At 35.7% G+C, this 25,986-nt stretch overlaps 1 protein-coding gene across 6 annotated transcripts in view; it reads right to left on the bottom strand.

The window, feature by feature from the left end:
- PAN3 (poly(A) specific ribonuclease subunit PAN3) overlaps positions 1-25,986 on the bottom strand; it is a 138,623-nt gene that overhangs the window by 71,493 nt on the left and 41,144 nt on the right. For 4 of the 6 annotated variants that reach the window (XR_005068363.1, XM_037058890.1, XM_037058891.1 and 1 more), the window contains exon 5: positions 22,471-22,632. The exons of the other annotated variants lie outside the window; for them this stretch is intronic. Coding sequence is in view for 3 of the 4 variants with exons in the window: in XM_037058890.1 (XP_036914785.1) it covers positions 22,471-22,632 (162 nt within the window). In the remaining variant the exon portion in view is untranslated. The remainder of the gene's footprint in view (positions 1-22,470; positions 22,633-25,986) is intronic. 6 annotated transcript variants of the gene reach the window in all.

Below are 25,986 nucleotides of genomic sequence, written 5' to 3'. Positions count from 1 at the left end.
AAGAATACTTTTTTAAAATATAAGGCAAAAGTGGTAACTAAACTGATCACATTACAATGAACAGTATAACTATTCATCAGAAAATAAATGTCTCTTGGCTTTAAGGGGTGATGGTTATATCTACAAGGAAGACTCCAACTTGGGTTACATAAATTATTTGTCCAACTTCAACAACACTAAAGAAAAGAAATTAGAAAAGGGAGAGTGGAAAGAAAAGAAAAGTTTTATTATTTCTGTACTATGATTTAGAAGATAATGCCTTTCTAAATATCTAGGTATACTCCTACAACATTAAATTTGTATTTTTAAAGATACGGATAATTGTATTTCTACTATATATTTCTATTCTAATTTCTATTCATATTTTAATCCTAATTTTTATTTATACCTTTAACAGCTATAAATGCACATTTGAAAGAAACCTATGCTTCATCAAGTTAAATAACATTCTCTTTGTGAGAATTTATCAATAAAAATGGAGTTTTCAGTTCTCATATACTTAAATTCATACTGCACCTTCCATGCCCAAACCAACCACTTTCTATATAGGTGAGTTCTCCAAACTGACATCCCCAACATTAGAATGGCACCAACCTGTACTCTAGATAGCAATATACTAAATCTAGAGTCCTGACCTTCAGCTTTAAAAGCACTATTACAATTTTATCATTATATTTTAAATGAATTAATAATTGTTTCAATACACACATCCTACCCTACCAAAATGATACAGTATTTCCTACATACAAGTGACTGATAAAGGTCTTTTTACAAATGAAGATATTTTGTAGTGAGGTTCCTAGCTCAAGTTTAATACAATTTTATGCTTTCCTACTATAATTTGATTTCATGGAAACTGTTAGTTTTAAAGTGACACAGTATTTAATACTCTGCTGGATTCCACTACAGATAACTTACTATTTAAGACCATGACAAATTAGTCCCCTAAATTAACAAACTAATTTAATTTGTGCAACAAAATTAATGGTGCGGCTATTAAATATTTTTTAAATTAGGTAGAAAGCACAGAAAGAGGTTTATATGAAGTGAAAACAGAAAAAAATGTTACGTAATATTTCAACAAATATATCAAAAAAGGTATGTAAGAAAAAGAGCTGTTTGAAGGCAAATAATTGAAAAATCACTATATTCCTGAATATTGATCAGGTTTCTTCGTAATCACACAGTAAATTTATAAAACCATAAAATGTCTTCCATGGTACAGCTCCTTATCATGAGCTCCACTTGTTTACCTGTCCTATGGCTTCATAAGTTGTTATTAGTAACCCTTCTATTCTCTGAATGAAACACATTCTACCTCTGCCCTGCAACCCCCAACCCTCCAGTATCCCCCTTAGTTCATATCCATGGATTGTACATATAATTTCTTTGCGTTGTTTCCTATGTAATTTTTGACCTCTCCACATCTATTTTATGACTACTAATTGTGCTTCTTCTTCCCTGTACCTCTATCCCCCTAAACCTTCCTTCCCCCTCCCCACTGAAATCCCTCCATGTGATGTCCATTTCTCTGATTCTGCTCCTGTTCTAGTTGTTTGCTTAGTTTTTGCTCTCACTGCTTTTTGTAAGTTCAGTTGTTGATAGTTGTGAGATTGTTGTCATTTTATAGTTTATATGTTTGATCATCATCCTTTTCTTAGATAAGCCCCTTTAACATTTCATATAGTAAGGGTTTGATGATGATGAACTCTTTTAACTTGACTTTATCTGGGAAGCACTTTATCTGCCCTTCATTCTAAATGAAAGCTTTGCTGGATGGGACCTAATCTTGGATGTAGGTCCTTGCCTTTCATGACTTCAAATACTTCTTTCCAGCCCCTTTCTTGCCTGCAAGGTTTCTTTTCAGAAATCAGCTGATAGCCTTAGGGGTACTCCTCTGTAGGTAACTCTTTCTTTCCCTCTTGCTGCTTTTATGATTCTTTCTTTGTCTTTAATCTTGGGTAACCTGATGATGATGTGCCTTGGTGTGTTCCTCTTTGTGTCCAACTTCTTTAGGACTCTCTGGGCTTCCTGAATTTCCTAGAAGCCTATTTCCTTCACCAGATTGAGGAAATTTTCCTTCATTATTTGTTCAAATAAGATTTCAATTTCTTTTCAATTTCTTTTCAAATAAGTTTTCTCCTTCTGGATATTGGAACATTTCAGGCTGTCCCAGAGATTCCTCAGCCTCTCTCCTTCATTTTCTGGATCTTTGTTTCTTCATTCTGTTCCGGTCGAATGTTTATTTCTTTCTTTTGTTCCAAATCATTACTTTGAGTACCGATTTCCTTCATGTCACTGTTGGTTCCCTGAATATTTTGCTTTGTTTCATTTTGGGTATATTGCACTTGTTCTTTCATTTTTCCACCAAGCTCAATCAGTTCTGTGACCCTCTTTACCAGGGCTTTAAATTCTCCATCAGAGAGGTTGGCTACCTCCTCATCACTCAGCTCTCTTTCTGTAACTTTGCTCTGTTCTTGCATTTGGGCCATATGTGTCTCTGTGCACTGGTCTGGTTGTTCTAGTTGACTGTTTATTTAATTCCTTGGTTGTAGGAGTTCCATGCAGTTTAATTTTCTGGCACTTTTGGTTGTTTATTGATTTTAGATTGGTTGTTATCCTCCTTTTGGTTGTGCAAGGAAGCAAAGGGTTTCCACCTATGCCTCCATCTTGGCCAGAACTCTTTGAACTATGAAATAGCTACTTTCCATAGCAGATCTTCCTGGAATTGGAGGGTCCTCTTCTGCCAAACTGCACATATTTAAAATTATAAATTTGATAACTCCTGATATAGGAAGGCAATCATGGCAACATTACCTAAATCAAGATAATGCAATATATCCATCCTGCCCAGAAATGTTTCCATAAGCCTTTTAAATTCCTCCTTCCGGTTCCTCCTGCTCCACTATTTTGTTCAACCCAGCTTTCTGTCCCTATAGATTAGTCTGCGTTTTCTAGAATTTAATATAAATGAATCTTAACATACATACATGATTTTTTAACTTTTTAAAAAATTGATAAGCTGTCTTCCAGAGTAGTTTTACTATTTCAGTATGTCCTTCAGCACTGTACAGAGAACTCAAGTTGCTCTATGTACTCAGGAACATGAGATTTGGTAGGACTTTCACATTTTAGAAATTCTAATATGTGTGTAGTGATACCTCACTGTGATTTAATTTCCATTGCCCAAATGACTAATTTGCCATTCTGTATCTTCTTTGGTAAAATGTCTGTTCACATTTTTGACCAATTTTATTGGCTTTGCTATCTATTAAGAAGTGTTGACAGTTCTGGACAGAAATTTTTCTTTCTCCAGGTCTATGTCTTTTCATCCTGTTAACAGTTACCTTTCAAAAAAAACAAAAATTCTTTTTTTTAAACATTTTATTTATTTATCTTTAGAGGTAAAGGGAAGGAGAGAGGGAGAGAAATATCAACGTATGGCTGCCTCTCATGTGTCCCCTGTTGGGAACTGGCCTGCAACCCAGGTATGTGCCCCGACTGGGAATCCAACCGCAATCGTCTCGCCCGCGCTCAACCCACTGAGCTGCACCAGCCAGGGCTCAAAAAACAAAAATTCTTAAATCTTGATGAAGTCCACTTTATCAAATTTTTCTTTTATGGGTCATGTATATGGTGTTGTAGCAAAGAAATTTGGCCTAACCAAAGGTCACAGATACTTTCTCCTGTTTTCTTCTGTAAGTTTTGTGACTTCATGTTTTTACCATTAGGTCTATGATAGTTAATTTTTGTATATCAGTAATTTCTTCCATATACTCGGCTATTCCAGCACTGTTTATTAAAAACATCATTCTGTCTCCACCAAATAGCCTTTCCTAGTGCAAAATCAGCTAACAGGTGAGTTCACCTTTCCATTGATGCCAATCTACCTTCGTGCCAGCATCACTTTATCTTGTTTACTGTAGCTGTGCAGTTAGGTCTGGAAGTCAGACACTGTTAAGTCTTGCATCTTTTTCTTTTTCTTTAATCTGGTTTGGTTTGTTGGACTTCAACTTTTTTGAAGTCCATATGAATATTAGACTAAGTTTATCAACTTCTATTAAATAGCTTATTGAATTTTATTGAGACTATACTAAATCTATAGATAACTTTGGAGAGAACTGACATCTTATAATTCAGTCTTCAGATCCATGAATATGATACACATCTCCATTTACTTGTCTTCTTTAATTCCTCTTAGAAATGTTTTTAAGTTTCCAATGTACATGCCTACAGACATTTTATCATAGTGATACCTATTTTGTACTTCTAATACTGTAAGTTGCATAATTTTTATAATTTTGCTAGTATATATGCCATCAATTTCCTGTGGCTGCCTTAACAAATTATCACAAACCTGTGGCTTCAGACAACAGAAATTTATTCTCTTACAGTTTCTGGAGGCCCAAAGTCTGAAGTCGAGGTACTGGCACTCCCTCCAGAGGAACCAGAGCATGATCCATTCCATGTGTCACCCAGCTTCAGGTTACTGTCAGCATTCTTTGGCACTCCTTGGCATCCACAGCACTTCAATTTCTGCCCCATCCGCAAATTACCTTCTTTGTGTGTAATCTCCCTCAGCTTCAGTCTTATAAGGACACTTGTTACTGGATTCAAGACCCACTCAAATAATTCAGGATGATCTTATCTCAAGATCCTTAAGTCATCTCGCATCTACAAAGACTCTTTCTAAATGAAGTGAAATTCACAAGACCCAAGGATTATGAACTCATCTTTTGAGGGCTACTATCAGCACACTATATTAGAGAAATAAAATTGAACTGCATGTGTTGATTTTGCACCAAGAGACTTTAGAGAACTCCCTTGTTTATCTTATTAGTTACACACGTTTATATTTTAACGACAGATAATCATGTCTCTCTGTAAAAGACATTTTCCCTTCTTTCCAGTCTTTTATTTCTTCTTGCCTTATTACATTAAAACACCCAGTAAAAATAGAAATAGTGAAAACAGATATTCTCCCCTTACTTCTGATCTTAAGAGGAAAGCATTTACTTTTTCACCATTAAGCATGATATTAGCTATAGTTTTTTCCCCAAACGTTCTTTTTCAGGTTAAGGAGATAGGTACCCCTGTATTTCCAGTTTGCTGAGATCTTTTACCAGAAATAGATATAGATTTTTGTCAAATGTTTTTTCTATCTATTGAGATGATCATCTGGTGTTAGTTGGGTAATATGATTAATTACATCAATGGGTTTTTATATATTAAATCAACTTTACATTATCAGGACAAGTTTCAATACTTTGTTGTGGTATATTATCCTTTTTATTTACCATCAGAATTCAATCTGTTAAAGATTTTTAAGAATTTGTATATACATGACACACACTGGTTTCCTTTGTAGGCAGTCTTCATCTGGTATTGCTGTGACAGTAATGATGTTAGCAGGTATTCCTTTCTTTTCAATTTTTAAAAAGGCTTGTATATAATTCATATTATTTCTTCCTTAAATATTTGCTAGAATTTACCAATGAAGTCATCCAGGCCTTCAATTTGTTTGAAATATTTAGCACTAGCCATGTTATCTATTACTTCTTGAGTGAACATAAGTAGTTTCTGTCTTTCAAAGATTTGTGTTTCATCCTTTATCAAATTTATTGCCATACAATAATCCATAATATTTCCTTAGTGTCATTAACATCTGTACAACCTAACCATGCCAATTATTTCATTCCTGATAATGGTAATTTGTATCTTTTATCTTTTTTTTTTCTTACTCACTCTGGGTAGCTATTTACCAATTTTACTGATCTTTTCAAAGAACCAGTTTTGGGTTCCCTTTTTTCTCCAGTGTTTTTGTTTCCTATTATTTCTGCTCTGATCTTAATTATTTCTTATGCTTTCTTTGGCTTTAATTTGTTTTTCTTTTCCTAGTTTTTTAGGTGGAAGCTGAGAGCACTGATCTGAGAACATCTGACCTTTTCTGACACAGGCTTTTAGTGCTTTAAATTTCCCTCTGATTACTGCTTTAGTGGGACCCCCAAACTTTGGACATTTGAAATGTTTTCATTTTCATTCAGTTCAAATACTTTCTAATTCCCTTTTTAAAAAAAATATTTTTATTGATTTTTAGAGAGAGGGGAAGAGAGAAAGAAAGGGAGAGAAACATTAATGTGTAAGAGACACTGATCTGTGGCCTCTCAAACACCCCCAACTGGGGACCCAGCCCACAACCCAGGCATGTGTCCCAACCGGGAATCAAACCTGTGACCCTTCTCTCTGTGCCTTGTGGGATGATGCCTAACCCAGTGAGCCACACCAGTCAGGGCTCATTTCCCCTTCTACTTCTTCTTTGACTCATGAGTAATTTAGAAATATGCAATTCAGTTTCCAAATACTTGAGTTCCCAAAGATCTTTCTCCTACTGATTCCTAATTTAATTTCATCATGATCAGAGAACATATTTGTGTGGTTTGCATCTTTTTTAATTTATTGAGACTTATTCTATGACCCATAATTGGTCCGCCTTAGTCAATATCCCAAGTGTACTTGAAAAAAAATGTCTTAAGTTGTTGTAGGGCACAATGTTCCATAAATATCAAACTGGTAGTTAGAATCATTCAAATTTTTCATTTCCTTACTGATTTTCTGTCTCGTTCTGCTTTTATTGAAAGTGGAGTACTGCCCTGATTGGTGTGGCTCGGTGGGTTGGGTGCCATCCTACAGACCAAAGGGTGGCTGGTTTGATTCCCCATCAGGGCACATGCCTGGGTCATGGGCCAGGTCCCAGCTGGGGGTATGTGGAAGGCTGGTGACCAATGCTTCTCTCACTGTTTCTCCCTACCTTCCACTTTCTCTAAAAATAAATAAATATATATATATATATTTTTTAAATGGAGTATTAAAATTCCTAGCATTGTTTCTCTGTATCTCCTTGCAATTCTATTTAGTCTTTGTCTATTTTTATTAACCCTATTACTCAGTGCATAAACATTTAAAAGTGGTATACCAATGTCCCCTTTACCTTTATCAAATGATACTTTTCCCATGGTAATAGTTTCTACTTTAAAAATCTATTTTGCCTGATATGAGTATAGCCATCCCAGTTTTCTTTTGACTAGTAAAGTAATACTTTTAATCTATTTCTGCCATTATGTTTAATGTAAATTTCTTATCAGTTTTATACAGTTGGATCTTGTCCAATATTCCTAAATCCAATCTGAAAATCTCTGCCTTTTTCTTGGGATGTTTAGACTACTTATATTTAATATGATTATTGATTTGCTTGAGTTTAAATCTACCTACCATCTTCCTATCTGTTTTCTATTTGTTTCTTCTGTTCCTTTTCCCCATTCCTTTTTCTGCCTTCTCTGGGATCAACTGATACTTTTATTAAATTGTATCCCCTCTCTCTTATTAGCTTAACTCTCCATTAATGTGGTAGTGGCCTTTGTTTTTAAAGTACGTATCAGCAACTGTCTTAGGCTGCTGGAGCCATAACAAAATAGCACACACTGAATGACTTAACAGAAACTGAAGGTAGGAGTCCAAGACCAAGGTGCAGATAGTGCTGCTTTCTTCTGAGGCCTCTCTCCTTGGCTTTCAGACAGCCATCTTCCTGCAGTGTCCTCGTAGCAACAGGCCCTCTCCAGTGCACATGTACCTGGTATTTGTCGTCTTCTAAGGGTACCAGTAACTGGATTAGGGCCTCAACCTTAAGACCACACTGAAGCTTAATTACCATACTGAAGGCCCCATTTCCAAATATAGCCACATTAAGGGTTAGGGCTTAAACATACAAATTTGGGGAAGACACAATTCAGTCCATTTAAGACTATTCACTATCATAGTCTTAAACTACTGCAGATATACTATAACAAGCTTACAATAGTATACTGCCATTTCTCCCCTTCCAGACTTTGTGCTACTGTTGTATATTTTATTTCTACATATGTTATAACCTCTAAAATACAGTTACTATTTTTGCTTTGAAGAGTCAATTACCATTCAAAGAGACTTAAATAGTATGAAGGAAAGTTTCCTATACAGTTATACACTATTTTGGTCAACAAAAGACTGCTTATATGACAGTGTTCCCAAAGATAAAAATTGAGCAGACAAATTCCTATCAACTAGATGGTTATACCATAACATCATAACACAACACAGCACTCACGTACATGCTTATGGTGACACTGGGCTAAACAAACCTGCTGTGTGGCCAGGCATATAAAAGTGCAGCATGTACAATTATGTACAGTATACAATACTTGATAATAATAATAAACAACTGTTACTGGTTTGTGTATTTACTATACTGTATTTTATCACTAGGCTATACTATTTCTACTTATTTAAAAAGTTCCCTGGTCCTGGCTGGTGTAGCTCAGTGGATTGAGCGTGGGCCTGCGAACCACACGATCACAGTTCGATTCCCAGCCGGGGCACATGCCTGGGTTGCAGGCCAGTTCCCGGTTCCCAGTTCCCAGCAGCGGACGCATGAGAGGCAACCATACATTGATATTTCTCTCCCTCTCTCCTTCCCTTCCCCTATAAAGATAAATAAAATCTAAAAATACATATTAAAAAATTAAATAAATAAAAAGTTCCCTGTAAAGGTTTGCTTTTTACACCAGCAACAGCCTCTTATGTCTAGTGTTTACCATGTCTCTTGACTGCATAATTTTCTCTTGTATTTGACTTAAATCTCATGGTGTATTGTACAATAACATACCATACAATAGCCTATTGCCTAGAAGCAATAAGCTGTATGTTACAGCCTACATTTGCAGTAGCACCATCTAGGTTTGGGTAAGTGCAGTCTATGATGTTCACAAAAAGACAAAATTGTCTAATAATTCATTTCTCAGAACGTATTCCCATCATTCAGCAGTACATCACTATTTACTCATGTAGTTACTATTTCTAGTACTCTTCACTTCTTTGTATAGATCTAGATTTCCATAGGGTATTGTTTTCCTTTGCCTAAAGTACTTCTTTTAATATCTTAACATCTATTGAAGTATACTTCTGCTGATGGTGGTTCCTTTCAATTCTTGTATGTCTGAAAAAGTATGTTTTTTAAAAAAATATTTTAAATATTTTAAATTTTAAAATAACTTAAGATTCACAGGAAATAGTACCCTTCACTATCTTTCCCCAAAAATAATTTCATATAACTACAGTACTCTTATTCGGATTTTACCAGTCTTATATGCACTCATTTGATTTCATTCTTGTAAGATATTTTTCCCAAGAGCAGAATTCTAAGTTGAAATATTTTTACTTCCTATATTATAAAGATATTGCTCAATGGTCTTCTGGACTGCATTGCAACCAACAAGAAATATGCTGCCATTTGAATCTTTGTTACTCAAAAATGGATATTTTTTTCCTCTGGCTCTTATTTGGTGTACCTTGGTGTAATTTTATGTTTTTCCCATTCTTTTGTGCTTGTGTTCTTTGGGCTTCTTGGATCTGTATGTTCAGAGTTTTTATTCAATTTAGAAGACATTTGCCCATCATTTCTTAAGATATTTGTTCTATGCACCCACTCCTCCTTTCCCCTGGCTCAGGGACTCCAAATACAAGTGTTAGAATGCTTCAAGTTACTCCATAGCTCACGTTCTGTTTTTTTTAGATAGTTTCTATTGCTATGCCTTCAAGTTTACTAATCTTTTCTTATGCAATGTCTAATCTACCATTAATTCCATTCAATATATTTTCATTTCATATATTATAGTTTTCAATTTTAGAAGTTCAATTTGGATTTTAAACTTTATCTATACTAACATGTTTAATCTTTCCTCCAGCTTCCTGAACATACTGAATATAGTTATAAAACTGGTTTGATATCCTTACACTATTGATGTGACATTTCCAGGTCATTTTTAGTTGATTACATTTTTTTCTCTTCATGAATCCAATATTCCTACTTCTTTGCATATCTGCTAGTTTTTATTGATGCCAAATATTGTTACTTTTAGCCTGTTGGATGCTGAGTTTTCTTTATTCCTATAAATCTTCTTCAATTTTGCTCTTCACTGCAGTAAGACTGCTTAAAACTTAGTCCGATCCTTTCAAGTATTGCTTTAAGCTTTATTAGAAAAGACTAGGGCATCATTTATTCTAAGGCTAATTTGGCCCTAATACTGAAGCAAAAAACCACCCATTAGCCTACTTGATGCTTCATGAATTATGTTTTCCATGTCAGCTGGTAAGAACAAGAACTATTTTTGGCCTTATATAAGCTCTGATAATTATTTCCTGTGATCTTTTCAGATATTTCTTCTTCTAGTTCAAGCAGCCTGCTCACTCCTATCTTCTGATCAATACTCAGCTAAAGATTCATGGGACATATCTGCAAGTGTCCAAATTCTCTCTGAGTATGAGCTCCCTCCTCTCCAGGACTTTCTGTTATGAACTATAGCCACTTCAGCCTCTGTGAACTTCCAGTTTGGTATCCTCAATTAGACAGGCTCCACCTGAGTTCCTTCTCCAGGCACCAAGTCTGGAAAACTCTCTCCAGGCAGTAAGCTGGAGTAATCACAGAGCTCACCTCATCTGTTTTCCACCAATCAGGGATCAGATTCCTCTCATGCCTAGTATCTCATGTCTAAAACTGTTCTTTTATATATTTTGTTCAGTTTTTTTTTTTCTATTTCTGGACAGAAGACCAATTCTTGTTCTTCTGTCTTGGCCACAAGACAAATCTAATGGTGATATTTTCAAAACATGAGGTATTCCTGATTTGTTCTTAAGTTACTGACATATAAAAATTCGCCAACACCTTGTTTCAGTTAGATCAGACAGCAGTAAAAAGTGGTACTTTACAATGATCATTTCAAACAATTTGTGAACAAATATAAATTACTTCCTTATAAAGCTCACTTTCCTTTTCCACTCTTGTTTTCCTTTCTATGTCATCTCTTTCTAGATTAGATAAATTATGTCACAAGTAACTATCCTTGTGATGATGCAGATGTTTTTGCAGCAGCAGGTCATGGAGTCTATTCTACATCCTAAATAGTTCTCAAATTCAACGATTTCTACTCATTTCACTGTCAGTACACTGCTCTAAGTTACCATCATCTCTACACAGATTAACCACAACATCATCTCAATGGACCAACTTGACTCATCTTGCTGGACTGCAATCCATCTTTCACTTTCCAGCCAGGATAAAATAGAGTAAGAGAGAAAGTAGAGAAAGAGGGGAAGAGAAGGAGAAAAGAAAAAGGAAAGTGGAGAGAAAGAAACAGAAGTAAAGTTTCATTTAGTTGCTTTACTGCTGACATCCAATCAGACTGACCATGTCAAGTCTCCACTGACCTTGAGTGAATTAAATCAATTTTAAAAAATGAAAATAAAATGTTAATATTAATTTTAACCTTATCTAATTTTTTCTAAAACCTACAACTCCAATCTCCCATCTTCACTACTAGTGTTTCCTCTCTGGAATGACAAAGGAGCCTAGTTGAGATTAATTCAAAACATACAATTCCAAAATAGTTAAGCAAGTGTTTGTGTATGTGTGTGTGTATATAACGGTGTGAGCATGTGTCGGGGGAGGTGTCTTGGCAAGGGCAAAAAGCAGTGAATTATCTGGGAAGGCAAAAGAGGGGAGACTGATGACAATGCTGGAGAAGGGAAGGAACAGGCAAGCATTTTACCTTGATAAAACAATCTAAAAAAAGTGTAAAAAGATGAGACCCATGGATAGCAAGACCAGCCCTGTGAGTACTATTTTCACTAGTCTTCAGGGTTCGTAAACAACACAGAACAAAGAGGAACAGGTGAGACAAAAAGGAGAAGTCAAATGGCTAACCGGAACCTCCAAGTTCACATTTCTACAATTTTTTTAAAATTTAATAGGTTATTTCCCTGGATTTCAAGCATAGCCAAATGTGGTCAATTATCATCAAAATATAATCAACTTCTGAGTTATTCCAAAACTCACCTATTTAAAATCTGTCATGGTTCATCTTATGAAATTTCTCATTTAAATACCACTACTACTTTGAAATTAGTCTAATATCACAATTTACAAATTTTCTGAAGCAAACTGGGCCCTCTGAAAAATACCCAATAAAGAAAATATGGTATTCTAAATAAATCAGAATCAAATTGATGAAACTAGTCAGAGAGCTGATTATTAGTGCTTCTAAAAGATTTACATAAGTGTTCTTTCAAATACAAGTTCTCCTACTTATAATTTGACTATCTTAACGGAATGTAGCATGTGTAATACTAGAACCTACCAAATGAAAATCAATTAGTAATAAGAACTTTATCCTATGGTAGAATTAAACACAAAAATGTTCATGAAGTCAGCATAAGGTAATTATATATAACAGCTTAAAATTACTGGCACATAAATTTCCAAGACTCCTGCAATACTAATACTCATTGGTTCACCCTTTACAAAGTTTGTCAGAAATAAGTAATACTGTGAACATTATTGAGAATAGTTTGAGAGTATGCATCAAAATTTAAAAATAAAAATGACCTTTGACCTAGCACTCCTACATCTAGGAATTATAGCTAACAAGAAAATCAACCAAGTAAAAGTTTTTTAATTTATCGCACTTTTTATTTAGAATTTTTTAAAAAGGAAGTAACTACAATATCTATCAGTCGGAATACGGTTCTGTGGATCATGATACATACAGTATTGTGTAGCCATTAATAATCATGTGGATTGACATCAGGGAAACACAAATTAAAATATAATTAGGTATCACCTCACACCTGTCAGAATGGCTATCATCAATAAATCAACAAACAACAATTACTAACAAGGATGTGGACAAAAGGGAACCCTACTGCACTGTTAGTGGAAATGCAAATTGGTGGCAGCCACTGTGGTAAACAGTATGGAGGTTCCTCAAAAAATTAAAACAGTATGGAGGGTCCTTAAGACCCAGCAATTCTACTTCTGGGTATATTTCAGAAGAAACCCAAAACGCTAACTTGAAAGAATATACACACACCTATGTTCATTGCCACATTATTTGTAACAGCCAAGATATAGAAGCATACTGTGTGCTCATCAGTAGATGAGTAGATAAAGAAAGTTGTGGTACATTATACAATGAAATATTCCTTGGCCATAAAAAAGAAGGAAATCTTACCATTTGCACGAGCAAGACCTAGAGGGTATTGTGGTAAGTGTAGTAAGTCAGAGAAAGACAAATACCACATCATTTCACTTCTATGTGGAATCTAAAGAACAAAATAAACGAACAAACATAATAGAAAGATTCATAGTCATGGAGAATAGAACTGATGGTCGTCAAGTGGAAGGGGGTAGGGGACTGGTTATTCATATAACCAATTCAATCACAAAATTTAACATATATTAAGATTCTTCAAATATTTTTCCATAATTATATTTTGTCATGCAACTGTAACAAACAAAAATTTAAGAAAATGTAGAAAATATTAAATTTGAAGACTAATATTAGGTCAGACTCATCTCACCAGCTAATCTTTAATCTGGGTTCATTCAATCAATCATTTAAATAGCTAACACATAAGACACTGTGGCAGGCATCGTGGAGAAGATTTATAAAGTACAGCCACTGTGTTCCAGAAGTTCCCAGAACGGCATTCCACAGGGATAGAACGTGCCCTGAACCCAATGACCCCCAAAGCTCAGAACATCCACATATCAAACATATTAACTATCTACAGTGTGACTTAAACTGTCCTACAAGACAAGTTACATATACATTTATCAGAGCAATGTAAATTCTAGAGAAAAGTTGTGTTCCTTATGCTTAAAGCTGTCTAATTAGATCATAAGACCCTATGTTTGAACTGAATCTTAAAAGTCAAGTTTGCTGAGTCAAGACAGAGAGATGGGCACACCAAGCAAAGTGAGTGTTCAAAGGCAGCAGCAGAAAGAGCACGGTCCTGCACACAGTTCAGTGGGTCTGCCGCAGTAATCAGGAGGGAGACACCTTAAATACCTTTCTAAAATACGTGGATTTTGTTCTAATGACAAAGAACAGATAACAGAAACTAGAAACAAATCCAGGTAACTACCCAAGTAGTAGTTTGAAAGATAAGACTATTAGCGGGGAACCAGATAAGAGACTACAATAATAATAGTCCCGATAAAAAAACAAAGGTAGGCCTAAATTATAACTTACTGATATTAAAAGTGAAGACAATTTCAAAGTATCACAATCAATAGATCCCAGTGGATGAAGAATATGGCCAATAAGGAATACGGGAGAGTTAAGAGATCAAAAATTAAATAACTGTGTGGTTATCAGTAATCAAGACAAATAGTGGGCATATACTTGTGAATGACCATGCACAGATGTATGTAAATGAAATGAAAGAAGGGGTTTGAAAGAAAGATGTGGTGTTCACTGTACACATGTTGGATTTAAAGTCTTATGCCATACAGATATATTCAAAAGAAGCTATTATTTAGAATGAGTGAGAATAGCGGACTGGGAGGATAAAAAATATACCGACAGTCTAAGAAAAGAGAACGGAAAGTTTCAAGGACTGAGGAATGGACAACAATGTCCAATGGAGCAGCGGTCAAGTAGGAACTGTTTCATTTGGTAGTCAGGTAGCCTTATCAAAAGAATTTCTACAGTGGGCATATTGAAAGGCAAAATGCTAGGAATTAAGGGATAAATGAAAGGTGAAAAAGTAGTGACAATAACTAATGACAATAAGACTTTCTCCAACTGCATCAGTTCCCAAATGCACTGACCACAGAACATTTCCTCATGAAGCGTTCCTTGGTTCCTTGGCTCTGATGCTTCCAGAATGGGTGAAACTTCCACACAGCAGGCAGGCCAAGGGAGAGACTGTCTAAAACTGAAAAGGGGTAGGAAACGGAATAAATTGCTAGAAGGAATAAAGACAGGTTCTAAAGCATATAGTAAAGGAACACCCCTTTGTCTGATCAGGAAGAAAAACAGTAAGCAAAGGTACAACCGAAAATGTTCCACATAGGTAGAAAGCTGATGCACGAGGCAATTCTTTCTCAATGACTTTTCCCCCCACTTCTCAAGAACACAAGTCATTTTACTCAGAAGTGAAGAGAGGAAGTGAGTAGGTTTTAAGAGATTAAAGATTGAGAACAGGAGAAAAAGAGGAGGTTCTGAGGTGAGATGGAGGTGAGAAAGTAGTACCTACATAGTAACTCCATTTAGCTGCACCAGAGTTTTTTAGCTCTTCAAAGTATTGAGAAACTCTGAGTAGATGGGTTGAAGCTTCACCCTTATACATTCCAATCCATTCCATCTAAAACCCAAATGATCCCATTTTCTGAGGCCTAGAGACTAGAAATCACCTGGAAAAAAATACCAAAACTCACAAGTAACCAAGATTCAGGCACACCCAGTAAGTTTACAAAACCTCTCTGGGACCTAAAAACACAGTAACAAACAACCAGAATTCACAGGACAATTTTTGCGTCAAGAGATTTTAATGTGAGCATTCTTGTAATTAAACACTTCTTAAAAGAAAGGCCATTTCAGCAGACAACAAGAGGAAAAAACACTATCGAAAGAGGTGTTGACAAGTATGAATTTCCTAATACACCCAGTAGTTCTCATACATTTACACCACATTGGTGATAAGCTAAAACAACAGTAATACTAAAATTTAGGATTTGTAACCACAACATTTCCAAAGGTTTGAGATGAATGAATACAATTTTATTTAAGATGTCACTATTTTTAGGTAAATCTTAACATGAAAGATCCTGAGACATTTACAAAAGAATGCATTTTCCATTTTTCCATTCAAGTTGACACCTAATTCCTATATGAAGGATGGGAATACAGCACTATTCCCTCAAAAAAAAAGCATTTTAAATTAATTTTAAAAAATATTCCAATGCAGCCCTGGCTGGTGTAGCTCAGTGGATTGAGCACGGGCCTGCGAACCAGGTGATCGCAGTTTGATTCCCAGTCAGGGCACGTGCCAGGGTTGCAGGCCAGTTCCCGGCAGGGGACACACCAGAGGCAACCATACATTGATGTTTCTCTCCTTCTCTCCTTCCCTTCCCCTCTAAAGATAAATAAATAAAATCCTTAAAAAAAATATTCCAATGCATCAACATTAAAATGTGAACCCCTGAAAGATAACTGCCACTGCCTCGTTCTATACCATGATGCCACATATATCTCAACGTAACTTACTGACAGCTAGCACCCTAAATAAACACAAACAAAGACTAGCCTCAGAGTGATAAGGTAAAACTGAAGGGATGGACATGTATTTAATATCTACTATGTTCTTGGAAATTTGAATCCTCACAACAATTTGGAAAGGTAGGTAATAAAATATTTCAAACCTGAACAACAGCATTTGAACTTTACATAAATGAAAAATCTTGAATTCACAGGCAGATTGATCAGGTAGAAGGATGGGTAAACATCCTAGGCAGAGACTGAGAAAAGATAAAGTAAATTTGCAATAGGTGAAATATACTATTGTTGATATGACATCTTAGATGACCTTCCATCTACCATCTACTAGGTGTTGGGCAGAGATCATAGAAAAAATACAAAATAGAGAAGTTCTGTTCCTTAACAACACTGTCAAGAAGTTTGTAAGACTACTATCAGGCTCAGAAAACGGAAAAATATCAAGAGTACTTGGACAATGTTAACTTTTACGTTTTAAAAAATCGAAGATCCACCAGGCCCATATACCTCAGCTCACTGCAGCGTCATCCCGTGGACCAAAGGGTCAGGGGTTTGAAACCTAGTCAGGGAACATGCCTGGGTTGTGGGTTCAGTCCCTGGTCCAAGTGCATATGAGAAGCAACTGATCAATGTTTCTCTCACATCAATGTTTCTTACCCTCTCTCTCTCCCGCCCTTCCCCTCTTTAACCACATAAGTACATCTTAGGCGAGGATTGAAAAAAAAATCTTCAACATTTCAAAAGAAGTCACCATCCTATGTTCTAAGTCAGTTGTGATAATAAAACTATGCACTGGTAACATATGGTGGCTATAAACTCCAGAAAACCTATCATCAATTCTTTAATAATACATAAAAGCCTTAAGATAAATTGTCACAAATAGCACATATTACCTAAAAAAAGCAAATTACATGGCAACATTTAGAGGTAAGCAAAATACCTTAAGGGAACAAAAATAGTAAACACATACCTATTTTCAAATAATTACAATCCAGTGGAAAAAGACAAAAGGTAAGCAAGCAATATAAAACATAATAAAACAATTGTTAACACAAAGTATGTGGAAATGAGGGAAAACGTTGATTTGTAGTGTTTGAGCAAGTATTCACAGCAAAGGTAGAATCTGAGCTAACTCTTAAAGGAAAACAGAGGAAATATTTTTTTCAGGTTCAGTTAACAACAGTAGAGATACAAAGGTACATAACAGAGAACTGACAATGTATTTTATATTACATAGGTAGGAAAGATTCCATATGATTATAATTTCATATGTGTGGATGGTTAGAGATACAGCCCTAGAAAGGCAGAACAGATCCTGAAAGGAACTGACAAAAATTATTCAGAACATACACTTTACGGTATAAACTAGTCAGCAGTGTTAACAAAAGCGAAGAAAAGGATACTACAGAATTTTAAAGCATACAGATTAGAGGTGGATAATATAGTAGGAAAGTGTAAGGATTTAAAATAAAAGAGACGTGAACTAGAATCCCAGTTCTATTTCTTACTAACAATGAGGATTTTCTAATCTGCCATTTCTGTATTCGTCAAATGTGGATAATGACATTATTGTGGTAAAGCCTAAATTCGAGGGCAAATGAAGTCTGCCTGCTGTACTGCTTTTCAGCTCCCTTCTCATAATAAAAGGCAGAGTGTGAGTGATAATAGGAAAGAGTCACATAACAGCCTCAGTGACTAGGAAGATAAAGACTAATTAAAGAAGGAATATAAGAGAATATTTTAAAAAGCAATAGTTTGGGAAGAACAGAAAACTACAGTCAGCTTACATGTCAAATCTGCAGTGATAGTGAAATAGTGTATCTACATGTAAAGGTATCACAGGAAGAAAAAATAGGGGCCTTGACATAGAGGACAGAACTAATAGAAATGAAATTTTAAGATCTTAGGCATACAGAGAAAAGCAAAGAACAAGCCAAGAAAAGGAGCCCACAAGGAGCCAGGATGAAACAGAGACATGAATGCAAAGAGGACCCCTGGCCAGTGTGGCTCAGTTGGTTGGGCATAGTCCAGAAAACCCAAAGGTTGCTGGTTCAATTCCCAGAGTACATGCCTGGGTCATGGGTTCAGCCCCTAGTCGGGGCATGTGCAAGAGGCAACCGGCGGATGTTTCTCTGTCCCACATCAATGTTTCTCTCCCTTTCTCCCTCAATTCCTCTCTCTACATCAGTAAAAGAAAAAAAATTTTAATGCAGATTTCTGCTCAAGATGGCACCATACGTAAACATGGCTTGCCTCTTTACACAACCACAATCCCTCAGAACTATCAGAAATCAAGTTGAATGGAAGGCTGAGAACTACAGAATTAAAGAAACTACATCCATCCAGAATGATAGGAATGGTAGGAAGGGTAGAGACGCGCAACAGGCTGGTCCCACATCCCTGGGTAGCAGATAAAAATTCAGGAGGGATATCTCCTGAAGCAAGGAGTCCCAGCCCCACACCAGGTCCCCTAGCCCAGGGTTCCAGTGCCAGAAAGAGAAGTCCCTATAACTTCTGGATGCAAAAACCAATGGGAATTGAGTTGGTAGAGGAATCTTCTGGAGTCCCAAACAGTTCCCCTTAAAGACCCCGCACATGGACTTACTCAGACTCACTCCCTCTGAGCTCCAGCACAGTAGCACACAGGGAAGAACTGAATGAAGTGTCTACCATCAAGGTAGGAGCTGGGGGACAGCTTTTTCCCAGACAGAAAAGCAGACAGAGGGCACTGACCCTTTTCTGAACCCTCCCCTCACAGAGCCAGCAGGCAGGTGCCATATCTAGAGATTCCACCAACCTGGCTAACACTATTTACCTCACCCTGGAAATCCCAGACTCCTTCCCACCCAGCTTAGGGGCCCACCCAAGATGTTAACAGTGCATTTTCCACATGGCTGGTCGTAGCTCATGCTTCCTAAATAGTATAGTATATAGTATATAGAGTATATAGGAAATGGAGTAGTCAAAGAACTTACACACATAATTCATGGACATGTACAATGGTATGGAGAGTACCTGAGGGAGTAGGAGGTGCTGGGTGGAAGAGGGCAAAGGGGGAAAAATTGGGACTGTAATAGCATAACCAATAAAATATAATTAAAAATATAAAAATAAAACATAAGACTGTTAAGAGGAAAGTTTCACAAACAAAAAAACAGCCATATCAAGTGTTGAATAAAACTACTCAATTTGCTAATTAAGGAGATCTCTGACAAACTCTGAGAGCAGTTTTAGCAAAATTTTGGCAGCACCAAACCACAGGCAGTGAGGAATAAATGACTGGTAAACAAATCATAGAAAAGCTTAAATCTATTCAAAGGGTCCCCAAGTATGAAATTCACATAGGAGATCAGGAGGGCATTATCAGTATTTCAAATAGCCATATGAAAACCAAATTTATCTTGTACCAACCTGCAAAAGACTAAGAAAAATACTGTTTCTTTGATTCTCTAAATTAGCATATTATAGATTTTTTAGAATGAAAGAATGAGTCACCGTTTTATAAATGTATGTTTGGTAGATAGTTCTTCCACATTATGAGATTTTTTGGTAAGAAATAAATAAAGAGATCATTCAGCACTAAAATGTTGGGGATCATGGCTCTCGAAAGATTTCCAGTACTGAAGAAAATAAATGCAATTATGCAAAATACAGGTAGAAACTTTCAGAGAAAGATTTTTTTTGTTATTGTTTTAAGGTATGGTTTTTGGGGGGACTGGTTAGTTTTTCTTTTGCTTTCAGCAGCGGAAATACTTCTAAAGATGTTAGATCAAGATTAAGAAGTCAATGTAAAGAAATATTTCAAGTTCCAGAAAAAAAGGTAGTTAATGGTCCCTGAGAAAAATGTGCCTCAAAAGGAAAAAAGCTAGCCTTACAAATACTGCAAATATAAGACACAGTTCATACCTGGAAAACTAGGCTTTCTCATCCTCAAAAAAGGTTCAATTATCGTGTTAGATAATTAAACCAATTAAATTTCTAATATAACTACAGCTCGATCACACAGAAATGCAGAATTTTGAAGTCTGATAAGAATGCGTTAAAATTTCCGTTCTTCTCTACTAACTACTGCTTAACCTTAATGCTATTCAGCTTCTTTGAAAATACTTAATTTAACAGCAATATTTGTCCCAAAGGTGTTAATTACAAGACCAAAGAGACAATATATGTAAAGAACTTAGCACAATGCCTAGCACAAAGTAACCATTTAAGACACATAGCTATAATGACTAAAATAAAATATAGACAAACTTACTCTGACCTTAGGATTGAGAAGACCTAAGTTTTAAAGAAAAGAAAACAAATGAAACAAGGAATATTAATATATCTGGCTATACAATCCTTTAAAATTTATGTGAAAAACATATAATATAAAAAGGTAAACATTGCCCTGGCTGGTGTAGCTCAGTGGATTGAGTGCGGGCCTGCGAACCAAAGGGTCGCCAGTTCGATTCCCAGTCAGGGCACATGCCTGGGTTGCAGGCCAGTTCCCAGCATGGGACACACGAGAGGCAACCACATGTTGATGTTTCTCTCCTTCTCTCCTTCCCTCCCCCTCCAAAGATAAATAAATAAAATCTTAAAAAAAAAAAAGTAAACATCATACAAAACAAAAAATACTGGTATAGAATTGATTTATATAAATTATTTTTCTTAGACAACAAAAAGATTAAAAACCCCAATATGAAAAAAGATAAACACCACCAAATACCCAATTTAGGAATCCACAAAGATAGTAATGAACCCCAAACTAGATGGGTATTTTCAGTACTTCGACATGAGACACAGTGTGAGGTATTGCTGTCCCTCCAACATTAGACCAAACTAACAGGCATTCCTCTGGTTCTTAAAGGAAAAGAACTATTTGAAGCATAATAGTAGTTATTTGAAATACTAGATTAAGGTATCAGCAAGTCAATCTTTCTCACACTGAAAGCAAATCTATTACTAGCTGTTTTAATTAAAAACTAAGCATAATTTGAGCATATATTCTTATACTAACCGAACAATTTTTCAAGCTGTGCTAAAAAGAGGTATCGGAAAACCGCCACTGGGATAAGGGGACAGGGGCATGGGCAGCTGTGTAGGTTGAATGGCTCTGTACCTTTGTATTTATCAGTGTTTCACTCTACAACCTATTACAAGCAATTCCAGTTCCACTTAAGAATATGTAGTTCAGGTCCAATTTATTTTCAGGCTTTCCTTTTAAAACTGAAAAGTAATTCTAACAAGCCACATCAAATTTCTCTCCTTCTGATCTCAAAACAAAAATATGGTAATCTATATTGCAATTCATAACTGACTCATCCAAAACTTTACACCAAAATTTTAAGTATATGATTATGTGGACCCCCCCATACCAGTTTATCTTTATATTTGCTACCAAAATTTCAGTTTGGCAAATACCATATTTTGCAATATTTAGAATAATTTCTTTATTTCTGTATCCAAAGCAATACAGGTATTGCTCAGGTATGCATATTGAACAGACCAAAATATTGTGGAACACTTTCATAATACAAGGTTGGTGACTGAAAAAAAACTAAGTTTTTAGCTATATTTTACCTCTTCAGTGTGTGGTATGTGTATGTGGGATTATAGCCTTTTTGCTAGCAATATATTAAAGATACCAATTTACTCAGAAAGGAAAGATATTCTACTTCCAACTAAATTAAATTATGATCAACAGATCTATACTATACAACCACCAATTTTTAAAAATAAGAATATAACCAAATTAAAGACAATTCAATTGTTTTTATAGGTACTTCAGAATTTTATTCCAAAGCTAGCCTTTGAGTTATAAAAATTCCTTTTCATTATTTACCACTGACTGATAAGGCAGAGTCAAAGACTGGAATGTATCTACAATAACTGCATAACATACTACTGAAGGTAGTTTTAGAGAAAACACTTGGCAAGTTTGTTTACAATTCTTATTTCCTAGTAAAAATGTACAAAAATACAAAATACTAAGCTTCCTGTTGTTCAAATTTGTTCAAACAAATCTTATTTGTTTAATAAAACTTTCTATAATAAATCACTTTTCAATGTAATATCCCGAATAACTGTGTATTAAAAATAATTAAACTCAACTGTTAACAAGATCCAAAAGGAAAAAAATAAATTTAATAAAATAGAAAAATCTAAAAGCAGAGAAAACTCAAAAACCCACCAAACAAAATCATTTAGTTGGTTAATGGGACACTAGCCTCACTTAAATGTATCATCTAAGCTACCCAATATTATACCCACCACCCCAAAGACACAGAAAGCAGCCAAGATATCACTTTCAAAAAATGTCCAGTAAAATTATTTTTACCTGTAAATTGTTTTCTGTGACTCTGTTCCACCAAACCATATTGATGGGTACTCCTGATTTACACCTGTCAGCAAGGCAGCCAATAGGGTTCTTTGCTTTTCGTGCCTTTGATCCCATCGGAACTAGCCTCTCCTCCAGCATCCCCAGGCGATACTTCCTTGGCTAGGAAAAAGAAGGAAAGAAACCAGGCCACTCCTAACATCCCCCACACTAATCTAAACTAGCATAACTAACAAACAAGGTATCCGGAATGGTGGAATAGAAAACAATTATATTGCTAAAACAGTTCTAATGTCCTTATCACCACCCACTATTTCCCACCCCCGCCCCCAACACATGCCTCCAAAAACCCACAGTCCTAACAGGCTTAACAGCAATATTATAAAAAGCAACAGATATTTTAGAGAAATGCATTATGATCTGAGTTAATAATACCTTAATAAATAGAAATTAACTTATCAGCAAAGTAAATGCTTTGCAAATTTTTTCCACTGGCACTTACCTATTCTCATTGCAATATGAAGAATAGCGTCAAGGGCACAAAATACACATAAAAAATTTCTCCAACTGTACCATTTTCTGCTCCCCATCTCACTGTCTTATTTCCTACTGGGAACTATCTCACTTTAAAGAAGAGGCTAATTCCTAAAGAAAGGAGTATTTTTAATTTTTAAAATTCTGTGCACTACTAGTAGATCAGAGTACAATTCATTCTATCTGAAGTGGGCAATCAACTGAAGATACTCAATGAAAAGAAATCATCTCAGCCCTGACTGGTATAGCTCTGTTGGTTGGGCATCACCCTGTAAAGCAAAAGGTCACCAGTTCAATTCTCAGTCAGGGCACATGCCTGGGTTACAGGTTCAGTCCCCAGTTGGGGGTGCATACCAGAGGCAAGTGATGGATGTTTCTCTCTCACATCAACATTTCTCTCCCTCTCTTTCTCCCTCCCTCTCCCCAACCCAGAAAATAAAATCTTTATAAAAAAAATAACAGGCTATATACATACATATTATTGGTCTTATAAATCTCAGTAATTTGAACAGATTGGTAATAAATTATCCAATAAAAGCATAAATTCACTGGCTAACATAATAAAGTTAGTAAACAATCTTAGTGGTGCAGGGATTTTTATTGTGTGCAAGTTAATGATAGTTTCCACCATCATACTTCATTTAATATAGCAAAGTTACACCAAACTGAATCTTAAAGGGAATTTGTGTGTGTGGGGGGGGGGGAGTTGCACGTATGTGCGCTCCCTTTAAGGAATACTGATACATTCTTGGGAAGATATCTAATTTAAGACCTGAAATTTTAAAAATCTATGTTTACTCATTTCTCTGTCATAAGCTTGTTGAAGCAAATAACTAAGTTAACTCTTTTCATAAAATGTGTCATAACTGTGGAGAAATATAGAAAATACACAAAAAATAATTTTTCCAGTATAAAAATACTGAAAAATATAACCAATCTGAAGAAAACACTTGATTTCAAAATTGCAAAATGACCTTGTAAATTATGCCTATGGAAGTTGTTCTATGTACTTTAGGTTCTCCAGTCCACAAACGGCCCTCTAGTGCATTTTCTTTGGTTTAAGGAGAGGAAAGAGATTAAACTTTCATAAGAAAGGCAACTAGTCTACCTATGTACACAGTAATTATAGCCATGGATAAAGTTCGATGAGGGTAAAACAACTCCACCTCTATGCAATCATGGGCCAAATCAATTATCCTCTGTCTCATCACAAGCAACCTTTGTAGTTGAGGATAAAAATGTAGATTTCAGAGCCATATTGCAAATGGAAATTTTAAAGCAAGTTATTTCTAGTAACATCTCACAATTACAAAGATTTAATATATAGCAAAAATAATATAACCTTAACTAAGCCTTCAGTAATTTGAAATTTATATTTTAGAAAATGTAGGGACTAAAGCTTATTCAAACAATCAGAAAAGTTCTAGCCCTGGCTGGCGTAGCTCAGTGGATTGAGCGCGGGCCTGCGAACCAGATGATCGCGGTTCGATTCCCAGTCAGGGCACATGCCTGGGTTGCAAACCGGTTCCTTGCAGGCTGACTACCAGCAGGGGATGCACAAAAGGCAACCATACATTGATGTTTCTCTCCCTCTCTCCTTCCCCTCTAAAAATAAATAAATAAATAAAATCTTTTTTAAAAAAAAGAAAGAAAAGTTCAACACATTGAAGGACATTTATTTAACAAAATCACAACTTGTCAAATAGGACTTATATATATGAGGACACCTAAATGTCAGTCATTTGTTTGAAAGCAAGAAAATTACTGCTTTCAATATTCTTCTGTAACTAAGTTCCTTCACACAAACTCAGGCTTGCTTTTTGACCCCAAAATTACTGTTAGTACAATTAGAATAACTTACTTTCTTATTGCAGGGCACTAAACAACATAGAAAAAGAGTTTTAAATAAATTGAGTGTGTCATCCTCCTTCCCTAACAGCTTCCATTATATGTTTCTTGTTTTTCCGAAGAGGAATTCATCACTCCTCCCACTCTTCTCCATCTCCCCCAAAATCTATAATTACCCTAAGACTTTTTCTTTTAGATAAAAAGCGATCTCCAAACATATGCCATTATAGATTTAAGTTTCTGCAATAAATAGCCAGTGATTAAAGTCTACTCCTATGTGGTACTGAATGGTTATGACATAAGATATCAATAGCATTGAAAATAACATTATAAGCTTCAGAAGACAAAATGACATCTGAAAAGAAGGCAGCAATATGAAGTATGATGGTGAGGCAGGAAAATTAAACAGAGAAGTCTCATTGCACAGAAAATATATTATAGTAAAATCTCACTTGCAAACAAATTTCAAAATTATTTGAACTGTTGTTATCCCTTGGAGAAAGAACATATTTTCAACTAAATATTTAAGAGCCTACTTTGTATCAGGAACTGTTCTAAGTACTTGGAATACAATGGTGACAAGGCACACACCTTTCCCCCAAAAGGAGGATATAATCTAGTAGGTAACAAAGTCATGCAACCAGAACATGTTCACTGTGATAACAATGCACACATATATAATCAAGGTACCAACAGGGCAGAGACAAAGGCTTTAAAGAGAAGGTAAATGCCTGAGAAATTTTCAAGGAGTACTAAACTGTGCCTAGATAGATAGATCGAGAGACAGATAATGTATTACAGGCTACAAAATAATGTGTATGTTGAGGCTTACAGGCACTGTGGTGTTACTGAGTCTACTATTAGTAGAAAAACAATCATAGGAGCAAAAGATGAGGCTTGAAAGCAATAAAAAGAAAAAAAAACCTTAAATTGCTTTATATCCTATGGCAAGGAGTTTAGATTTCATATCACGGGTGCCAGAAACTCTCGAAAACTTAACGGGAATTAAACTAAAAACAGAGAGACAAATTGCTGCACTCTGAGCCCTGGCTGGCGTAGCTCAGTGGACTGAGCGCGGACCTGCGAACCAGACGATGGAGGTTCGATTCCCAGTCAGGGCACATGCCTGGGTTG

Source organism: Sturnira hondurensis, unplaced genomic scaffold (assembly GCF_014824575.4).
Source record: "Sturnira hondurensis isolate 20B ecotype Veracruz unplaced genomic scaffold, ASM1482457v3 Scaffold0010428, whole genome shotgun sequence".
Lineage (NCBI taxonomy): Eukaryota > Metazoa > Chordata > Mammalia > Chiroptera > Phyllostomidae > Sturnira > Sturnira hondurensis.
The sequence above is the reverse complement of the archived record's forward strand: the minus strand, read 5'-3'. Positions and strand labels throughout refer to the sequence as shown.